The sequence below is a fragment of the Phalacrocorax aristotelis genome, chromosome 23 (genome assembly GCF_949628215.1).
Source record: "Phalacrocorax aristotelis chromosome 23, bGulAri2.1, whole genome shotgun sequence".
Lineage (NCBI taxonomy): Eukaryota > Metazoa > Chordata > Aves > Suliformes > Phalacrocoracidae > Phalacrocorax > Phalacrocorax aristotelis.
In genome coordinates this window covers 4,437,268-4,457,828 of record NC_134298.1, presented here as the reverse complement: position 1 = coordinate 4,457,828, position 20,561 = coordinate 4,437,268, and the positions used below count along the sequence as shown (strand labels likewise).

Here is a 20,561-nt window from a genome sequence, read left to right as displayed (position 1 = left end):
ACTGTGCATCAGCCCCCAGAATCACCATGTGCAAAAGAATGAGCATCCGGGGCGTTTCGTAAGCTGCAGCCAGGTTTCAGGTGCTCTCAGTGTCTCATTAAATGTTTGTTTTTATGGATCGTTGTATCTTTTGGTCATGCTTTTCCCCTTGTAACAGAAAAGCAGCTTTCTCTCTCTTGTCTGTAAAATTAATGGCTACATCCTCTTGAGCCCACCTCCAGTCCTTTAGCTCTGAGAGGGCTGAATCCTGCCGTGCGTGGAGCTCAGTGGGAGCGGGGGCTGCCTCTGCCTGGCTGTGAGCAGCACAGCGCTAAAGGCCTCCTTGCAAAGCTCAGACAGACAGTAAAGGTCGTCAACTTCTCTGAACCCCCGTCCGTTTCTTTTTGCTGAAAAGCCCCGGCACTGGCAGGTCAGAGGGTAGCGGGGCGACAGTCAGCCCTGTGACCAGGCAGCCCTGCGCGCCTGCCAGCAGATCCACCGGCCTTTGCTGAATCATGGCTCTCTGCTGCTGTGCCAGGGTTGCACAGATGCTAAATTCTCTATTCATAGGAAAAGTGGAAGACCTTTGGCTGTGTCGGATGCTGTCCATGGAGCCAGCAGATGAGCCTCTGGCGGGGTATGCGAGTTCACTAGCTGTCAAGCTAGGAGTCCTCTCTGGATGGTGTCCCAGGAAATTCTTGTCCAGAGGCGAGGAAGGACTAAATGTATCTTTCCAGGGAGATTGGGGGAGGCACTAATTGCTCTTCTCCAAAAAACAGGTGGGAGGAATAGAGGAAAGGAGGCAGAATAAGGAAGCAGTAAGCCTCATTTAAATCCAGCACAGCAGATTTGTGAGTGCTTTGCCTCTGGGTCTGCGGTTGGGAAGCAAAGATGTTAATATCTGGAGATGTGCAGTGAACTGAGCTGGGTTGGGAGGGTGGTTAGGGATCACCAGCTGGGAGTGGAGTAGGAACTGCTTCTCCCATCCACATTTTCCTACCAACAGACAGGGCAGTGCATGTGGAAAACTGCTGTACCCAGTGCCGTGCGGGTGTTTTGGGGCAGAGAGGTCGCTCTCCTGGACATGCACACACACACACACACGAGCAGCACATTTGTGTGTCATTTTACATTCATATTCGTGCCCAAGTTGCTTTTGTGGCCTGTACGCTAGGTTAAAGTTATATTTTAGTATTTCCAGTGCTAAGTAGACCTGTAAATAATATCAAGCGGCAGCCAGATGAGACCAGCATATGATCAATACAATGCTTTAAGCTCTGGGAGGAGGGTAGCTATATACCAAATAATTAGGGGCCACCATTTTTGGGGGGCAAAAATTAGGTACTTCATTCTTTTCTATTTTATACTTCCATTTTTATGGGTGTTTTCAATTCAGGGCAAGTTCTCAAACTGACTTGGTACAGTTCTGTCAAATGGCTTTGTAGCTGTCTAAGGCAGAAATTAAATTGCATAGTCATCTTGCTAAGGCTTAAAAAGAGCTGGGTGAGAGATCTAGTTACTAGCACTGGAGTTTCTCTTCTCTCTCCATATATCCAGTTAATTTATTGCCAGCAAACAAAACCACGAGTTTGCTTCCTTGCTCCTGGTAACCTGAGCTTCATTGCTGGATTCATTCACTCCTGACGGTCATGGAAAGTGTGCGATTACACTAATAGCTGGTTATTAATCACTGCCAATGGCTGCAATTATATCAGCTATTAGGAAGTCAACTAAAAGCAATTTCTGTCCAACCACCATGGAGAACAAGGTGAAACACAGTCTCTGCTTCACAGAGGCAGATAATGTTTGTTGGTGACTTCATTTCCTTTTGCAGATAAATGCACGTTAGAAAAATAACTCTGGATTTTAGCACCTTTCTACTTCCACTCCAGTGTCCAGACCCGTTTGCTGTGCCTCGCTCTACACCACAGTGTTGGTTTTCTGAGCACTGCAAGAAGGATTCAGGGTTAAGCAGCTTCTGTGCTGCCATCTCGGACCCACAACCAAGTGAGACCCTCTTCTCTAAGGGTGCCTGGTCCAATTCCACCTCTGGAGAGTCCTGGTTTGCCCCTGTGTGTCACTTCTGGATTGCTTTTAAGATGATCAGTGTGTCGTTACAGCTGTGCATCCCTGCTGAGTGTATCTGCAGGGGTAGAAGGCATCCCTTCCTGCAGCAGCGTCACGCCTTGCCAGCAGGCACTTCTGTTGAGAGACTGATTAAATTGGCAAATGCAGTGTTTGACACGTGCAGCGGAAGTATGGCTGCACTAAGCATGCTGCTCCCGGTGATCACCTGTGACAAAATGGTGGCCAAGCAGTGTCCTCTAGATGCTGATTTTTCTTGGGACTTTGTAAATACCTGTGGAATGTTGATGTTGCAGCTGGACAGAAGTTGCCTGTATCCTTATTGTGATGGATGCAGTGACTGACACATGCTTTTGCTTGTGTAGGAATAATTCGACCTTCCCTTTGTTCACAAGGATCATTTGCTCCTTTTACATGTCTTTTATGCAAAATCCATGTTCTCATTTTGCTTCATGCCCGTAGGTGAATCTTTTCTGTCTTGAGTGTGGATCGCTGTGACCTCTTGGTGCAGCTCTGCTGAAGAATGGTCTGGCTTGGGCAGCCCTTTTAGATCCCAGTTTGACATATTAGTACTCCATTCCTGCTGTCCTCCTCTACTTCATGACTGCGGACAAAACATGCTCCTGGTGGATTTGGAGGCACTAACGTTAGATGCGGGAGTATTTCAGCACTGGTGTGAAAACCAATAGGTAACATAGATCTTGAGCTGTGACCTTCCCCAAGCACAATGGTGTGATTTCAGGGCTCATCAGGAAGAGGGAGTGAAGTAGGTATCTTCTTATGGTGGCTGAAAAGATGGTTGGCTGTTATTGGCTGGTTGCTTGCAATAGGATGTTTAATGCTGCTGGAAGTTGGCTGACAAATCAAACTTGCCTCGTGGAGCAGCAGATGGGAGCGTACCAGCTGGGCTCCAGGTGAAGGTGTGTTGTGTCAGGTTTTGCCTGATGGGTGTTTTGTTTTCACTCTCCTCTTCAGGTAACTTTGCTGAGAGATGGCGGAGCAACGTCAGGACACGAGCATGATGGAGGATCATGCAGCTGGCCAGGAGAAGCACATCCCATCAGGTGAGCACCTCCAGGAGGAGATGGTGTAAAGGACCTGCCTTGCCCACTGCTGAGAGATGGACCTAAGTGGGGAGAGCAGGGCCAGTGTGCGAGGGGTCCTTGGGGATGGCCAGGAGGAGATGGTATGTGTCTCTGGAAGGTTACCGTGGATCAGCTGGCTGCAGCCAGTGGACAGTGGGTAGCCCACAAGATGCTGTGATGTTCATAGTCATAGGAAGATGCTGCTCTTTGATATCGTTGCCCAGCAAGAGCAGGGCAACCCCCAGTATCCAGACTAGTGATGATCTTGTTGCTGCAGCTTTGCAAATGTGTTTCTGTGTTCACTCCTCAGTTTGCTATAAAAATACAGCACTGCTTTTATTTGGAGACACAGCTCAAGGATGCTGCTTGCTGCCTGCTTTTCTCACCTGCACGGGGAGATGGGGAGAACTGAACAGAGGGATCTGGGAGCAGGGGCCATGTAAGAGTCTTTCGCCCCATATTTCAGACACACATTTCTCAAGAAGCCTTTCCTTTCTCATTCCACCATGCTCCACAGCTGAGCTTGGAAAGCCAGCAAACCTGGTGGGACTCGCTCCTGGCTATGCTCCATATAAACATCATCTTAGTTTTCTTTTCTTGAGGTGCTTTGGACACCAGATGAATGGGTTGTCTCTGTCCTGGAGACAATCCATGGCATCCATTCATCTTGGGTTCTGTAATGCATTTCAGTCTGATAGCTCCTCTCAGCTTGTAGCCTCAGCTTTGCACATCACAGGTTCCCAGGGATTTTGCTTATGTTAGTTTGAATCTTCTTTTCCAAGCCATTTTCTCCAGTTCTCATTATTTTATTTGCCCAGACTCCTTGCAGAGAGGAGACTTGTGCCTCTTGCCCTGCTCTTCCAAAAGATGACTTTTGCAACCAAGTCTTCACACAGTACGTTATGTGCTACACCCAGCCCTTTGCAAAGACTTGCTGGTTTGCAATGATTAGAATTAACACATCATGGAAGCGTTCAGCAGCCTGCTCTGGGAGGGAGGCTAATGGCTCCAGAAATGGCAGAGAGGACAACTGTGACTCAGAAGTTGTACATCTTTTCTGCTTACATTGCTACGGTCTCCTTTCCTGCTTGTGCCATGCTTTGCTGTTTCTAGCTCTCTGGTTCACTGGGCTTTTCTTTTGCTGATGGGTTTCCACTTGTTCCTTTTGGTGATGACACTGGTGCTTTTGGTTGGCTTTTTCACGCTTTGCTTGCTTATTAGTTCAGGTGTTCTATACACTCCGATTACCGTTTCTTGCTGCTGTGGATCTGGTCAATCAGAGTTCTTAACGCACAGGCCGTAATTCGTAGCCAAGGACTTGTTCTAAGTATTTGAATGTTTTCCAGGCTATCCCCTTCAGATACCAGTCGATGATGGATCGGATGAGCCTGTTTCTGAAACATCTGACGCTAAGAGCACCCCAACTACGGAAGGTGGGAGCTCTTTGACTTACTGCTTTGAAACCATGATGGATGGGGTCGTGGTAAACCTTGCCGAAAGACTCGCCGTGCCATGTTCTGGTGGGGTTTCTCAGGAAGAGTATCTGCACTCTTTGACAAATGCTCTTCATTAGACTCATCACAAGTGATGTTTGCCACTCTGCAAAATGAGATAATGAGCTTTAAAGGTGGAGAGTGGGTTGGAAGGCAAGAGAAGGTGAAGGGTTTATTATAGTTCAGGAAGTTGCTTGCGGTTTGTTTCCTGAAGACTTTTTACACAGTGACTGCAAGGCCCCGTTAGCTCAGCGCAGCTGGGAGCGGTCCCATGTTGTGTGTTCCCAGGGCCAGAGGTTTGCATCACTGTGCTCCCCCGAGTTACTGACAGCACGGCCTGGTTGCTGTGCTCCCTTTCAGAGTTAGCTGTACCTCATAGCCCTTTTTTACCCCCTCGTATTTACATGTTCATTAGTACAGCATGATTCATGCTGGAATAATGAGATGGGCAGAGTTTATACATAAAACAAAACTTTGTGCTGATGTAAAGGTTATATTGGTAGGACTCAGGGCACATCTGTGCTGCTCCAGAGTGTTATCTGAATGCCACATTTGTAGAAAGAATCTTAATTCGGAAGTGGCCTAGAGGCTTGTTCACCATTTTAATTAACTGCGTTTTTTTTGTTCCTTTGGCTGCTTTAATCCCAAGTGTCTGCCTCTTGGAGACTTCAGGTAAAGGCATTAGTTTGCAAAATTTATCTAAAAGAAGGTGGACAGAGCTGCTGACCAAATCCAGCCCTGTCTCGCTGGAGGTGTGGGCCAACTGATCATCTGTGAAGCGGCTCTGTTCCTGTGTATTTGGCTCAAGAAATCAGTATGTAAAAACTGGCTGGTGCAGAATGGGATGTTGTCCCTCTTTCCAGGTGGATCAGGTCTGTCACGATGAGCAGATATCCCTCTGGTAGACGGAGCCAGGTATCTGTCTGTCTCAGAGCTGCCCAGAGTGTGACACGGTCGCAGTGCTTGGCTGGTTTATGAAGGTATCTGATGGGAGCTGTTCTTTCCTGCTCCAGACCAGTGATGTCCCCATGCAGATGGCATTGCTGTGCATGCAGATCAGGCACCAGTGGCTGTCTTTACCTGTGCATTTTCAGCCAGTGTTTATGGTAAAGCCTTCAGTTGCATAATGCTGGAGATGTGTGGTTTGTGCGGCACAGGGGACAGCTCACGGTGTCCCTGCGACACTGGCTTTGCTACGTCATGCTTGGTTGTCTCCCTCCACAAGCTCTGCCTCAAGGGAGAGATTTGGGTGCTTTTCTGAGGAAAAAGTTCTTCAGGCGTGTCCTGGCCTCCGCAGGGTTTTGCCTCTCAACGGCTGTGTGAAAGCTGCGTTGTTTTTCAGATGCCACAGCACCTTTAGTGGAGGAAGGAGACCACGAGGATCAGGGTGGTGTCGAACAGCCCGGGGAGATCCCAGAAGGAACCACAGGTGAGGGAGACCAAGGTGCAGTTTCATCTCTTGATGCAGACAGAGCAGAGAGCTGGACTGGTTAATGCTTAAAAATAACGCTGCAAAACCTCCCGCAGGCATGCTTTGCTCCTGATGCGTGCTTCTTTCTTCTCCATGGCCTGCAGAAGTAATTCCTAGCTTACAATTGTCCTCTTGCCTTCCCCATTCTGGGAGAAGCTCGCAGCCTTTTCGTCTTTCTTTCTCAGCTCCACATCTGACAATCTTTCTATCTGTGTCTCTGCGGTGGCTTCGCCTCCCATCTCCAGGCTAAGCGCTTACCTGCGGATCCCAGTCATCTCTGCCCCTCTGCCAGCGGCTCCACTTTGCTGGCGAGGCGAGGCGAGGCGGTCACCACAGGACCTTGCTGCTTGTCTCACTGGTGCTCTCGCTCAGCCCAGCCCATGCGGTTGTCTTTGAAGTGGCAGGTGAAAACCAGGCCACTGCAGCAGTTCTGTGGCTGCCGGCACGTTTTAAGGACAATGCAGAGGAAGTGAAGTGGCTAATTCAGCCTGAATGCTCTGTGGGGAACCACTGCGCCTGGGCCTCCTTTTCCAGGGAGGAATGGGGGTCTTTCAGAGGCAGAGTAAGAAGGGAGTGAGCTATAGCAGTGCTGTGAGTAAAAGAGCGCAGGAGTTCCTGGGAGAGTCAGGTCTATATGTGAAAAAGGAGCATGTGTCTGCTGTGTGGTAGCTGCTGGCTTTTCCTGGAAGCATCAGGCAGGACCCGAGAAAGGTGGTGGGTGGAAACAGGCTTCTGCCAATGCCTGAATGCTGAAACAAGTCTGCAGCACGCTCCCTCGGCATGCAAATTGTCTGTCCTGCATCCAGTCCCCGGGCTGCTGGTGGAGCCCTGGGCTGAAACGCAGAGTGGCTCGTCCGCTAGCGAGGATGCGCAGTCTCTGGTTCAAGATCTGACTGTAGCAGGGAGCCAGGAAGAAGCAGTGTGTCCTGAACTCTTTGGAAAAAAATGGGGAAAACAGAGAAGGTCCTAATGTGGCTGTAGAATTGTGACATACAAATATAATTGATTAAGCTGGTTTGAAAGTAGTCATATAATAAATTGAAAAAATCCCGATAGAGACAAATCATCATTGCTGTGAAGAAAATTGTGCTTCTCTAATGTACCTGTATTCCTGAAGTGTCAGATTTATATCAGACTTGGATTTACTGGTGTCAGATAGCCTCAGCAGAGTTCATTACAGTAAGCTAGGCAGTAGACACCAAGAAGGTTGGGCTCAGGTAAGAGTTAGACATTCATGTGAGTGCTGCCGGCAATGTAAACGCTAGGTGGGGGTAGAAGAGGGGATAGAAATCCACAAGTTCCCCTGCTCCTTAACCGCTTGTTTTCTGCACCTCTGCCTGAAGGAGCTTGTACTAACCTGCCACCCAGGATGTGCGAGCCGGTGAAGCACTCCTCCAGTCTGGTGCAGCCCAGGCTGAGCAGATCTGCCTAGATCCATCGTCAGTGTGGGTTGATTGCCTTTCCGATACTGCCCTGCTCATAGTACAGCGCTGACGGGCAAAATCAGCAGGGAGATAAATAAATTCTCCAGACACATGCTTAAACTTAATTCTTGTTTTGATCGTGTTTTTCCCCTTCTTTCTCTAACTGGAACCAGCTGAAGAGGCAGGCGTAGGAGCCACTCCCAACCTGGAGGACCATGCTGCAGGAGATGCTGCGCAAGGTTAGTGAATCACCTGTCACTGGGGTCCAGTTGTTGCTGCCCAGATGTGCAGCTGGTTGCTGGTGGCTTGGGACTTTTCTTCTGTAATGCAAATGCTCTGCACCCTGTGAGCAGTTGCACAGTTCTCCCTGTTCCTGACAGGGGGAGGGTCATACATGCTTTGAATGTTCCGACATACTCATTTCAGGGAACTGCAGCTTTTCATGCACTGAATTTCTCCCTCAGATGGCTGAAGGCCCGGTGCTTGTTTGTCCACTTGCAAAACAGGGCATCCTTCAGGCTAGAAAAGGTAATAAACAGAGCTGCCATGGAGCAGTTAGCCTGGAGGAACTGCTCAGCGTTGAACAGTCGGTTCTGGGCCCTGTATGTCACCCATGAAAGAAGTGAATTGTTTAACTCTAATTACTGTGTCTCTTTCTAATATAAAACATCTCAAACCTACTCACTGATGCCCTGACTTTAACATTAAGGGTGTTTTTTTTCTCATCCCAGTCTTAGGGAATGTGACTGACAAAGCCAGGCACGATGGGCAGTGAGTGTTTTAGAGCATTAATTGTGCATCTGCTCAGACGAGCCAAGAAATTATGAGCCAAGGGACTTCTTGGTTATCTGGCAAGCCTCTCTTGACTCTGCTCAGTCAGACTTGATGGAAACCTTCAGGATGGGATTTTCCCAGAGCACCCAGTGCTAGCTTAATTCTGTGCCCACTGGGGCAGACTTATGGGTTCAAACTCACTTTGATATTGCTGTCTTGCTATTGGTGTGCTGTTTAAAATCTTAGTTAAACCCCATTTTGTAAGGTAGTTTTCTGCGCAGTGGACAGAACAGATTCCTCCAGTTGCTTGGGCAGCGTCTTTCCTCCTCGTGGCTGCATTAGTGCATTTACAGACATTCATGTCTTTTAAAGAAGTAAATAGGTCTTTGCCTTCTCAGCTCAGGGCAGAATTCAGGTCGTCTTTGCTTTCCACACACAGATGAGCAGAGTTATGTGCAGTCTGCTCCCTGCAATTAAAATAAAACCTTTGCTTGCCTATCCAGTGGTTCTTGGACTAGAAACTCTTCTGTATTTGAAATAGTGGCACCAGTACAAAAAAGAAATCAACTGTTAGCAGGAGAGGGGTGAAGTTCTCTCTTCTGTCTCCCTCTTCTAGCTGCTGTTTCTCACCAGGTTTTTAAGAAGGACCTTTCTGTACTGTCCTGGGATCTTTCAGCTGTCAGATGTGGGGACATGCAGCTAGCTGGAGCTCTGATATAACCTATATGTGACGTTTCTAGGTTCTTATGTAAATCGTTACTTCTTTGAAAGTGGACCTGTAATAATGGTTCTCTTTGATTCAGAGGAAAATTTGATTATCGATACATACAGAGCCTTGGAGATCTTGTTACTAGCTACCTCCATTTTTCGTATTGTGGGGTTTTAAAAAATGATCTTTGCAGTGAAGATGGAGTGTGTTAAAATGCTTTTGGAGTCTCAGGTGGAGAAGTGTCTTCTGATTCACAGTTTCTGCCACGCTGGCATTCTGCCAGCCCGTGACGTTGTGCTGCACGTTTGCCTCAGAGCCCCCGGCAGGTCCTGGAGTGTGGAATTACAGTTCGTGAACACATCTCTGCTCCGGCGGTCGTTAATGATCGTGCTGTTCATTTGCAGAAGAAATGAGCCAGGACTGTCTGCTGGCTGCTGCATAAACACCCTTCAGATCCCTGTGGTTATAAAAGGTGTTTCTTGATGCCACTTTTCAGATATTACCTGCCAATTTAAGATTGCTCTTAAACCACAGTTTCGGAGGTCTTTGTGTGGTGGTTTCACTTAACCATTATATTATCTTAAAATGGGAAGAACATTGATTGAATGGGTGGAACCAAGTCAGTCCTGACTGCTTCTTTTCTTCTTTTAATCTTGATTGTTAATCCAACAAAGCAACGATTGAAACTTCGGTACTGAAGTGCTCTGATCTAGGCTCTTTAATTTACCTGATCGGTGCTCAAAAAGGCCAAAGAGTATTTGAAGCAGGACAAATTCGTAATATAAGATGCACAATTTTACTAGGGCGGTTGACTTTAAAGCAGTTCAGGGTGAATTCTCCATTGCTCAGTGCATCTTTGCTTCAGCTGAATGAATTTCTAACAGGAAAAGCTCCAGCTCAACTGGAACATATGGCTTAATGCAGCAATTGTTGGGTGAAATTGTAAATGTCTGTGTCATGCATGAGATCAGCGACAGAACAGAATTCTCTCTTCTACCCCCTCAAAAAAAAAAAAAAAAGCGCGCTGTGTCTCTGTGACCTTAAGTTTGGGTTTATAAATGTCACACTTTCTACTCTGCCCAAATGGTGGCAGCAGTGCTGGAGCTCTGGTTGGCCTGAGTGGGTGCACAGTCCAAAATTGCTGTGGCCGTGTGGCTACAGCCACATTTTTACTTAGTCTTTTCCACTGAAGCTCTCTGCTCCACTGGCTGTTGGACTACACAGCAATAAGAGAGAGGCATAGGAGTGCCTTTCCCCAAGCTCATTAGCAGTAGAAATGATCTGGTGAACAAAGCGGAGATGGTTTGAGCTCAGAGAGGATGTAACTGGTGCCACGTCTGCATGGCACTGGTGCCTCCCGCTGCATGGGAGGAAAGGACCGCAGGGCTTTTGTAAACCCGTGAAGGAGGGGAGGGTGTCTGGCCTGTTTGTTCAGGCCATTGAGGCAAGAAGAGGTGGCCACTGACCAGCAAACTGGTGGTCCAGTGGTGGTGTTAGATTAGAAAATGGGTGTGTTCTTGGCTTCTCAAAACCTCTACGACTAAACCAGCTCATTGAGCACGGGTGCGGCAGGCACTGGTTGGATACCCTGGCCACCTCTGAGACTGGGTCCAGGGAGGAGTCTGCTCTCCCACACGCTGTGGCTGTCACTGCTCCTGATTTCCATGCGGATCAGAGTTTCTTCAAAGGCAAAAGCCACTGTAGAAGTGACTTGTCTGTTCAGTGGGGCAGTGTGGGACTTGCTTTTATCCTCTAGATTGAGAGTAGAAATCCTTAGTCTGTCTTCAGCATTATGTCACTGACTACCTATTTGACATGCCTGTGCTAATTGTTTGCCCCTGCTTCATACTCTGCGTCTTCAACTCCAGGGGAGCCAAGCTCTCCAAAGCTACAGCCTGGCCCTCAGGAGCATGTGGGAGATGCAATAAAAGGAGAAAGCCAGCCCACAAGGCAGGTAGCTGGGGTTCTTCAGCAGCCTCTTGTGTTGCATGAAACGAAGGCTACGACAGCAGCTCCCACCAGAATCGAGGTCACCATCCCAATACCCCTGGATATGTACCAAGACTCCAGAGCCCCTGAAGACAACAAGGAGTTGTGGGATCATCGGGGCAGAGAAGGCATTGGTGTGGATCCAGCGCTGGGGGCAGAGCTAGGTCGTGATGTGCGCACTGAGGGGTTGGCAGGAGCAGGTGGCACAGATGACTCCCGTATTAAAGATGGGCCGTCTCCCGTATATACCAGAGCTCCATTAAAAGAAGATGCCAGTGGATGGGAAAGAGATGAGGACCGTGATATTGATGAAACTTCTGAACCAGATTTGCTTTCACTGGTGGGACAACATGTTTCACCAGCACCTGAAATGGACCTGTGTCCAGCAACAGCCAAGGCAGCACATGAAGAATATGCCTTTGAAGAAAACAAGTCCAAAGATGTCCTCAGAGACTTACCAAGAGAGGTGGTTTGTGTCGAAACCAAACCACATAAAGCAGGAGAGGACCAAGAGGAGAGGAGACAGCCAGTGAGGGGGGAAGAAGACACAGATGTCACCCCATCAGAGCCTTCTGAAATCACCTCTCAAAAAGAAATGGAGCCTGTGGAGGGAGAAGATTCTAGACCTGTGCTAGAAACAGCCAAACTCCCCGTTGAGTTAAAAGATGACATGGGAGATGAAGACACTCCTTTGGAAGAGGCTGTGCCGGATACAGGAGAACGCCAGACACCCAAGAAGAAACCCTGTGCCCATGTTGCAGATAAAGCTGTCAGTCGTGTCCCTCTCCTGAAAGGTGTGTGCAACGTTTGCCTGCCCTGGGCTCGCATTGCCAGTGGCTTGCTCATGACAAGGCTGCCTGAACCAGCACTTCAGCTTGCTGCCACCTCTCGAATCCTGCCGCTTGGGAAATGGCCTGGACCTTTGCTGTGAACTGACCTACAAAGCACCGCTGCTTCTCCCTCCCCCTCCTTCCCCCTTTAGTTTAATCCTGGATGTGCTGGCATACTTGCCAGACCCTTAACGCTTCGGTTTTGCGTCCCTTGCATGGTGCTGGCGTGTCCCCAATCATGCTTTGTTCACCTGTTTTTGTTTTGATTTCCTTGGACTTGTGGGGTGGGCACCTTAACTCACACCTGGCACGTTCCCGGAGAAGACGAAGACCGGATGGACGTTGTTCTGGCATGTTGGAGTGGGGCTAACCCGGCACATGCTGCAGCTTGTTCCAGCAAGACGCGTGCCATCTGGTTTGCATGTGTCCACTGTCCGGTTCAATAACTCTTTGTATTGGCTTTCCTAAAGAGGAGGGAGGAGACAAAAGGCAGGTGAAATGGCAGGTATAACTGTGGAAAAAGCCCCACATTGGTCCTGTTTCTTTTCCTTTAAATATTTACTACTGACTGCTGTTGGAGGCAAGGTCTGCAGCTAGGTGGACTTTTGCCCACCACAAGGCATGTCCGATGCTCTTACATAGCATCGTGCTCCGATCCCAGGCCTGGACGGTGTGTTGTCCCTGGGTGGTCCAATGCGATGGCTGTATTTGGGGTGTTGTGTGGAGCTGCCTCTGTGTGTGTGTAGGCCTGGCTCTTGGGTGCATCTAACAGCGTGTGTGTCCCTAGGCTGGGAGGGCAGTCAGACCCTGGAGCTGCTGTGTTCACGCGGCAATCGCAGTTCTGGCTGTCTGGGGTGAGGGTCTGAGTTCACCACTCAATGCATGAGCATCCCTGCCAGCAGAGCAGCTCTTAGACTTTTTCTTTCTCCAAGAGCTATTTTCTACCTTTACTGGGGGTCAGAGGGCTGTCACTAGGGACCCTGCTCAGTGGCCAAATGCAGGTTTTGCAGTGAATTGCATTAATAGGCTGGGGCAGCAGGACACGCATTAAAACCCAGTGGTGTCTCATCGTGTTGTACCTCAGCTCTGGCTGTCCAGGGCCTGGCCTGGGGGAAGCTCTGCCTTTCATCCTAGTGCCGCATCCCAAAAGCTGTCTTGGCTGCTTCTGTTAGCCTGGAAACGCTGCTCTGGATTGAGGCAGAGCAAGCGTGCTCTTTGCTGCGTGGGGTTCGTGAAGAAATTGTTGATGTAGCTTTTTCCATTGGAGCTAAAGCTCATAACATATTTCTTGTTGTTCACTACCTAATAAGCCAGCGGGAAGCTTCGCACATGTGCTGCAGGGCATTGGCATGGCTTGCTATCGCTAGCATTGGAGCCTGAAAATGATGGAGGGTTGGGGATGCATTGCCCAGTCTCAACCAGTTTCTGACTCAATAGGAGGAATTTCTTTAATTATTTAATGGTCTTTTCCTTCACGGACAGATATACTTTGCGGCCTTTCAGCTCCAGCTTTGCTCCAGTCTGTAGTTTAGTTGAATTAGGGAAGGGTGGTGCATGCCAGCAGCTCCAGGAGTGGCTGCTGGGATGGGTCAGGGTCCTCAGTGCTGGATTAACAACATTGTTCAAGTCACTGGGAAGGGGCTGATGCCCCAGGGCAAGTTTCCAAAACACTGGGGAGAATATCAGCAGCTTTTCCTCCCAGATTAGGGAGGAATTAGCTGCAGACTGGGAAAAGGGTCTTCTGTTGAGTGCCTTATAGTACAAACATTACTTCCTCCCTGTTTCTAATCTCCTAATTAGCAATACTGCAGTCTGTTGTGCTTATAGACTAATGGGGCAAAACATTGAAATATTGTCAGAGTCACTGTAAGCTTGATACGAATCAAGTAGGACAGCCGCTAAAACCTTAAGACCCTGCAGGGTCTGGCCCAGGTCAGAGGCGCACTGTGCTGGGGAGGCAGAAAGCAGCGTGTCAGGAGAGATGGGAAGTAACAACAGGCAGGTGTAAAAATGCTTTGCAAAGCTAGCACACTGAACAACAACTTTAAATGAGATCGTGGGCAACCTGGTGCTGCTAGGATTGGGACATCCTTTTAATTTTAGTCTTTATTTATGTGGTTGTTAGAACCAATGTGTGCTTTAGAGAGGGAGACTCATGTTTAGGGTTGAAGAGAATTGTTCTGTCCTGAACTGAACAGATGCTACTGGAACTGAGTGCAAAGCTGGGCAAAATGGTCTCATACAGACCTTGCTCTGTGTGTCTGATGTGCCAGTGATGACTAAAGCACTGTTGCCTATGCACAGGATGATCTGTTAACCCAGAAAGAATGTGTTTACGATGTGGAAGTATTTCTGCAAGAAATGAGTGACTTTGTAATATTTCTAAGAATAGTATTTAATTTAAAGGAGAGCAGGAACATGGAACACCCACCCAGCCTGCATGTTGCTGTAGCACAAGCATTTTCATCTCTCTAGAGTTTAATGACCAGTCCCAAGAAGTGGAACTGTGTGTGTTTCCATTTGTCAGGTCGTATTGACAGCAAAGACAAAGAAGGGACTGAAGCTGAGGAAAAGAAGCCGAAGGTAAGCTAAAAAACAAAACCAGAGGTGACGTCAACCCATGAAGTGCTGTGCGTGTTCCTGACTCTGTCTCCCGCTCTCCTGGTGTGTGGTTGTGCCTCGCAGGAAACCTCGCCATTATCTTCCATTCTTCCGTCTGTCTTTCAAGAGTGTTTTTATGTTTTCTTCCCTCACCCTGGTTTGGAGGGTGCAATCTATGGTAATCTTTCAGGGCGAGGAAGTGAACCAGATCTAAAACAAACATGTGGCTCATGGGGTTGGGTGGGTGGTTAGACAAGTCATTTTCTCAGCCTGAGACCGGAAAGCAGCCGGCTGGCTTTGCTGGGGCAAACTGGTGCAAAAGCAGACTCAAAACTGCATTGGGCTGTACTGGGGACAAGCACTTGTAACAGTGAAAAGAGCAAGACATGTAATTAAAGAAATGAAATTAAATAATGTAGGTCTTGCAGATGCTGTGTTCTGGGTGAGGAACAGAGTTCAGTAGTGGGTAAATTCCAGAAGTTTAAAGGTATCTGTCACACTGCTAATTTGGAGGAGGTTGAGTACAGCTGGCCATTAGCTTGGCTAGTGCCTCCGTGAGATAATGGACACGCTGATGGGCAGCTCAGTAGGTGAAGAATTAAAGGTGAGGAATAGAATTATTTTCAGACAATGTGAAATTGGGTCTTTCTCTAGTGAGGTTTGGCAGGGTTGTATCATTTTACATGATACCAAGCAGATGTCTAGATAAAACCCATCGATCCATTATTGATAAAGCAGGTACGATGGGGTTGAGAGACCTGGGAGCAGAAATGTTGGTGTTGATAGTGCTGTTCCTGCAGCATCTTTGCCAGTGGAGCATATAGAGGGTTTGGGAGTAAATAGAGCAGTTCAGATGGTAAAACGTGCCACTGGTGTGGAGGGTGGTGACAGGGGCAGGCTGTCACGGGGTGATGCTTTCCCCGGAAAGGGGCTTGGGTGTTGCTGCACCCTGTGGGAGGAATGGAGCTGAGGTATCCCGTGCTTGCCGGTGCAGCTGTGGGCCCCCAGCAGTGCCCTGGGCCCCGCAGCCCTTGCCCAGCTCTGTGCTGCAGGGAGAGGGCAATACCAGCCATCGCCTGTCCCACACCCAGCTCTGCATTGCACCTTCTAATCCTGTTTAATGTCAGCGATCCCCTTTTGTTTCCCTCCCATACTGATTTTTTTTTTTTGTTCCAATTTTATTTTGTTTCCATGTTTAAGAAATCCTCACCTTCCACTGCCAAACCCCCAGGCGATAGACCCTCCATCCCCCCCCAACGACACACCTCCTCTAGCACAACCCCTTCGAAAACACCCTCCAGCCCTGCTTCCACCTTTAAACGAGTCTCTTCTGTCACATCCCGACCTGCCAGTACAGGAACGCAAGAAGTGAAAGCCAAGGTAAGGAAATGGGATGTGAGAGAGGCAAAGCTGCCTTGGGGAATACCTTAAGGCATCCCTGGCAGGTCTGGCAGTGCTTGGCTGGGCAGTCTGTCCACGTCCCATTCAGCAGAGAGGGTGGGATGTGCTTCCCCTTTACCTTCCAGCGGCCATGGCCAGGCTTGGCTCCAGTTTTGGGGTTTGAAGCAACTGGGTCCATCTCACTGGCACATAGGCCCTTTGCTCTGCGCACAGCAAAAATACCTCATCACTGCAGAGGGTTACCTGGTCTCCCTGAGGCATTTCCAGGTCCCTTTATGCTCTTTCATGCTCTTCTTTGTTTTATAGCTTTATGCTGTGTTTTATGGGTGCATTGGCTGTAAACAGCAGATGTATTTGAGATGTGCTGGAGCCAGATCTGCCAGGTGCTACAGAAAAAATAGGAAACGCACACACATCCGCGGCTTGTTCTGCAGTGCGAAAAGTAGCTTGGAGTTTCCTTTTGTGGTGTTTAGTCATACAAATACACCCGTGGTGAGGGAAGGAGCGGAGATAGCAGGTTGCAGACAATGGGATATGGTTGTACCACGATAGAGATTGCGATGGCTCTGCTCTGGTTCTCTCCTGCCTCGGGACCAGCCAGCCTGTAAATTTTCACTTGCTTGTTTTTCATGAGCTTTTGTGTACAGACCAGCGTTAGAAATTCGTCAGAAAGAGGATGCGTTTATAGATTCGGGGAGGCTTTTCTGCGGCATCAGAAGACAATAAAGAGCATATTGCTATTTACATGCCATTACAGATTTTGTACGTGTTACAGCGGTGTATTGCAGGTGGGGATAAAGGAGGTGCTTCTCTGTGTTTGGAGCCTGGCACTGCACTCCTGAATGGAGCCTCTTGTCTACTCATGGATTTATTTATCTTCTGTACAAAATTTTAGCAGAACAGGGAAAACAAAATGATGACATTTAGAGAACAGACAAAGCAGTTGAACATACTTTTTAACCAGGCCTGAGTGTGCAGCGAATAATGTAGCTGGAGCTCGGGCTCACATGGGAAGGTGGTGCAGCCACTCTGCCAGCCCAGGAGTGACTGTGCAGCGGTTCTGGCAGGCACCGTGATGGGAAGTGGGATGTGAAAAGACACGTTGCAGATGCCTGCATGTGGGGAAACCCATGGGAGCTCCTGCAAGGTTGTCAGGGTAGGAAGCAGGAGGGTCTCGTGTGGCTCTGATCCATGAGGGGTGATAGCCCATCTCCAGGCAGATCCCCCTACATCAGCCTTTCCCCCTTGCATCCCCAGGGCTCGGAGATGAGAGGTGGCACGAAGACGGCCACACCACGGTCTGCGGCTGGGCAGGCTCAGAGGAACTCGACCAATGCCACGCGCATCCCAGCAAAGACACCCACGGCCCCCAAGACACCTCCCAGCTCCGGTAGGTGATGGCTAGAGCAGCATGCAGCCACCTCCCTGTGGTGTCTCTGACGCTAGAGGCTCTGATTTGGTGGTGCTCCCAGGCTCTCCATGCGATTATGTGGGGGTAGTGAACAAATTTGCCACAGTGCAGGCTGGGGTAATGCACAGCGCTAAGCAAGGGCACGGCCAGCAGGTTGAGGTGTGCGTGGTGATCCGGAGCTGCTCAGCCGTGTTGTGGGACTGTGGGTGCAGAGCTAGGGACGATTCCTCTGAAGTGAGCCTTTCTTAATGCTGCTTTATCTGCTCTGTTCTTGTAGTGGCTGATGCGTAGGAGAGGGCAGTTGCTTTATGCCTTTGGGATTTCCTCCAGTTTGGAAGATTTAGGCAGCTCCATTTTTTAAATCCATCTGTTCCTTTTCTCTTGACAATATTTACCAAAGACCAGGGGCAAGAGGATCAATTCTTCGAATGCAGGAATGGAGATTAACCCGATATTCTTAGAGAAGAAAACCCCAGAAAGCATCAGGCATTGTGAATTTCCGCTAAAACAGTGCATTTCACTGAATATATATGTTTTTCATACTTAACCAGAGCTGCATAAAACCTTAAATCGATTACATTTCCAGCTTTATTATGTTTAAGCATCTTTCTCATTCATTAAACAGGCAGAAAGGAGCAGAAAAAACCACCTCCTGCAGCAGCAAAGTCTGAGAAAGGTGATGTTTAAGGGTTTTCTTTTCTTCTTCCATTTCTTTTCAAACTGGGGACTGTTCTAAGCTGCTCAGTGATCAGCCTTATTTAATTACATAAAGTAATTTTGTAAAAATGCTTCCAAATTTCTAATAGAAAAGTGGTTTTGTTTGAGTATCTTTTGTCTGTAATTTCTCATGCATGCTAATGTCACACTCGGGTTGGGGAGCCTTACCAATGATCCGGACAATGAAGACCATCTTCCTCTGAGATACTAGGAAATTGCCTTTAATCACAGTTTTCACCTCAAACTGAAGCAGAGGAAAGTGCATCCATCTCCCTGCTGCTGATGGTCCGCACTAGGATTAGCGGGTGGGCCCGGGGACCAGGCAGATGAGCCCCACAAAGGCAGGCAGTGTGTGGGGAAGGGCTTGCATACCCAGATTGCTTATCCTGTGCTTGCTTTCCTCTGTCTGCAAACTCCAGGTGAGCAGCCAAAGTCTGGAGACAGAAGCGGTTACAGCAGTCCCGGCTCCCCCGGGACTCCAGGCAGCCGTTCCCGCACTCCCTCTCTGCCCACCCCACCAGCCAGGGAGCCCAAGAAGGTGGCAGTGGTTCGCACACCACCAAAATCTCCTGCCTCTGCCAAGAGCCGCATCCAGCCGTCGGCTGCACCCATGCCTGATCTGAAAAATGTGAAGTCTAAAATTGGCTCAACTGAAAACCTGAAGCACCAGCCCGGAGGTGGCAAGGTAAATGTGGACTCTGCTTTCCAGGGGCATGTCTGTAGGGACAGTGGGTGCTTGATGCTGCATCTGGGAGGGGAGAGCCCTCCCTGGAGCAGCAGCAGCCCAGCTGGGGCCAGAGATAGATACAGCAGTGGGCAGCCAAGCTTCAGCTGATCTCCAGCCTGATTCTGATTTTAAAGTTTTTTGGGTTGATTGGGTTGGGTGCTTGCCCTGAAATTGCTTGCCTGGCTTAGCGCAGTACAGTGGTCCTGCAGAGAGGACTGCAGAGAGCTTGTGATATGGCTTTCATGGGGTGGCATGTCAACGTATGGACTGGCTGCCAGGGGAATGACATTCCCTCATGGTGTCCAGTTAGGGAGAGCACGTTGTGACATGCAGCCCTAAAGAGTCACAGGATCAAGGTTGCGTTTGTGGATCCTACACTGTGTGATCTGGAGCAGTCCCTTCAATGCTGCCTCCGTTTCTGCCCTAGTGTGAGCAGACAGGATGGTCTCCTCCCTGCGAGGGTCCCAAGCTTGGCATGTTTTTCAGAATGTTGTGATTTTGGATCTCACTCTGTTGGCAAGGTTTTGGATTGCATTCTGCAATCAGGCACTGTCGTGCTGCATGACGCAGTGTGGCATGGCCAGAACTGGTGGCACTATTATCCTTTCAACCACTAGTACTTCTCGCTCCCAGAGAGGCGGTTTCATGAGCAGCAGAGTGAACTCCATTCTCCAGGTGCTTGGGAACGAGGGTCTCATGTTAAATTTTGCAAACCTACCAGAGGAGAGTTTGGGTGAGGGAGTGGTGTGAGCTAATTCATCCGTGCAGCCCCAAGAGCAGCAGTGTGTGGTTATGCGGCTCCAGCTGTGGTGTTGGCTGCTCAGCACCCATCTGAGCCTGTCTGCACTGCTCCGTTGCACTGTGTGGCCATGTCCTGTGGCTTTTATTAAATCCTCCTTGCTGCATGGGTGAAGGCATGAAAGTTCCTCTGACCGGTGAAGGTCTGGTGGCTCTTATCAGATGTTAAATGACAGAACTGCACGTCTGACGGCCAGTGCAGTCAGGAGTCCCTGTGTGCTTGTGCTTGCCTGCCCTGGGCGGGGGACGCTGCCTTGCAGGCCTTGCTCTGCGGCTCCTAATGCAACAGAGCCGTGCTGAATCTTCCCCGAGCACGGTGCGTGACATTTTGTGTGACTAGGTAACTCCGTGGCTCTGAGCATTCGACTTTGGCATGGGGGGAGGCTTTGAGATGGCTCCTCTTCACCATCTTAAATAGTAGCGTGCTTTTCCAATTCCGATGTGCATTTTTTGCCGTGGATGGCAATTTACTAGACAATGCACATTTTGCTTTGTACTACAATCCAGGGGGCCTGGGCAGGGCTGCTCTGGCCACTGCTCATGAGCAGAGCAGCATGAGTCCTCCCAGCTCCCCACATCCCGGGGCCTCAGCCCTCCTGCCCGCTTAGCACAAGGTGGAAGTTTTTCCTGCTACCCCCACAAAACACTGCTTTTCAGTGATTTGAGAAGGAACCCTTCCGTTTACTGTAAATTGGTTAAATTGTTCACTTGTTCTTTTTAATCCAGCTTTTACAAGTTTTTTTTTTTCTCTCTGTCAGCTTCTCTCTCACGCAACATGTTGTTTATTGTTGTCACTGAAAGAGTAAGAACAGCTGAATTTGGGACAATTCATTGCTCTTTGCAGGGAAGAATGGCTGCATGCTCTGCTGGGGATTTTGTAGGACACGAGGCTGCTCTTAGCGGAATGGTTCCAGCTGGGACGGAAGGGGCTTATCCAAAGAGTTTGATTTTAGGGTGGCCAGAAGATGAGTCTGGAGCCAGCTCTCCATGCAGATTTCAGACCCCCAGACTAGGGAAGCAAAGTACATGGGGCACCGCACCAGGAGTCAGCCAGGCCAGATCTCTTC

The 20,561-nt window shown here is 49.0% G+C and overlaps 1 protein-coding gene across 17 annotated transcripts in view; it reads left to right on the top strand.

The window, feature by feature from the left end:
• MAPT (microtubule associated protein tau) overlaps positions 1 to 20,561 on the top strand; it is a 53,263-nt gene that overhangs the window by 20,704 nt on the left and 11,998 nt on the right. For 8 of the 17 annotated variants that reach the window (XR_012664198.1, XM_075117163.1, XM_075117164.1 and 5 more), the window contains 10 exons: positions 3,040 to 3,128; positions 4,496 to 4,582; positions 5,985 to 6,071; positions 7,711 to 7,776; positions 10,889 to 11,803; positions 14,367 to 14,422; positions 15,641 to 15,820; positions 17,099 to 17,231; positions 17,878 to 17,928; positions 18,389 to 18,654. Coding sequence is in view for 16 of the 17 variants with exons in the window: in XM_075117163.1 (XP_074973264.1) it covers positions 3,056 to 3,128; positions 4,496 to 4,582; positions 5,985 to 6,071; positions 7,711 to 7,776; positions 10,889 to 11,803; positions 14,367 to 14,422; positions 15,641 to 15,820; positions 17,099 to 17,231; positions 17,878 to 17,928; positions 18,389 to 18,654 (1,914 nt within the window). In the remaining variant the exon portion in view is untranslated. The remainder of the gene's footprint in view (positions 1 to 3,039; positions 3,129 to 4,495; positions 4,583 to 5,984; positions 6,072 to 7,710; positions 7,777 to 10,888; positions 11,804 to 14,366; positions 14,423 to 15,640; positions 15,821 to 17,098; positions 17,232 to 17,877; positions 17,929 to 18,388; positions 18,655 to 20,561) is intronic. The other 9 variants (XM_075117165.1, XM_075117161.1, XM_075117162.1 and 6 more) reach the window with 6 other exon arrangements.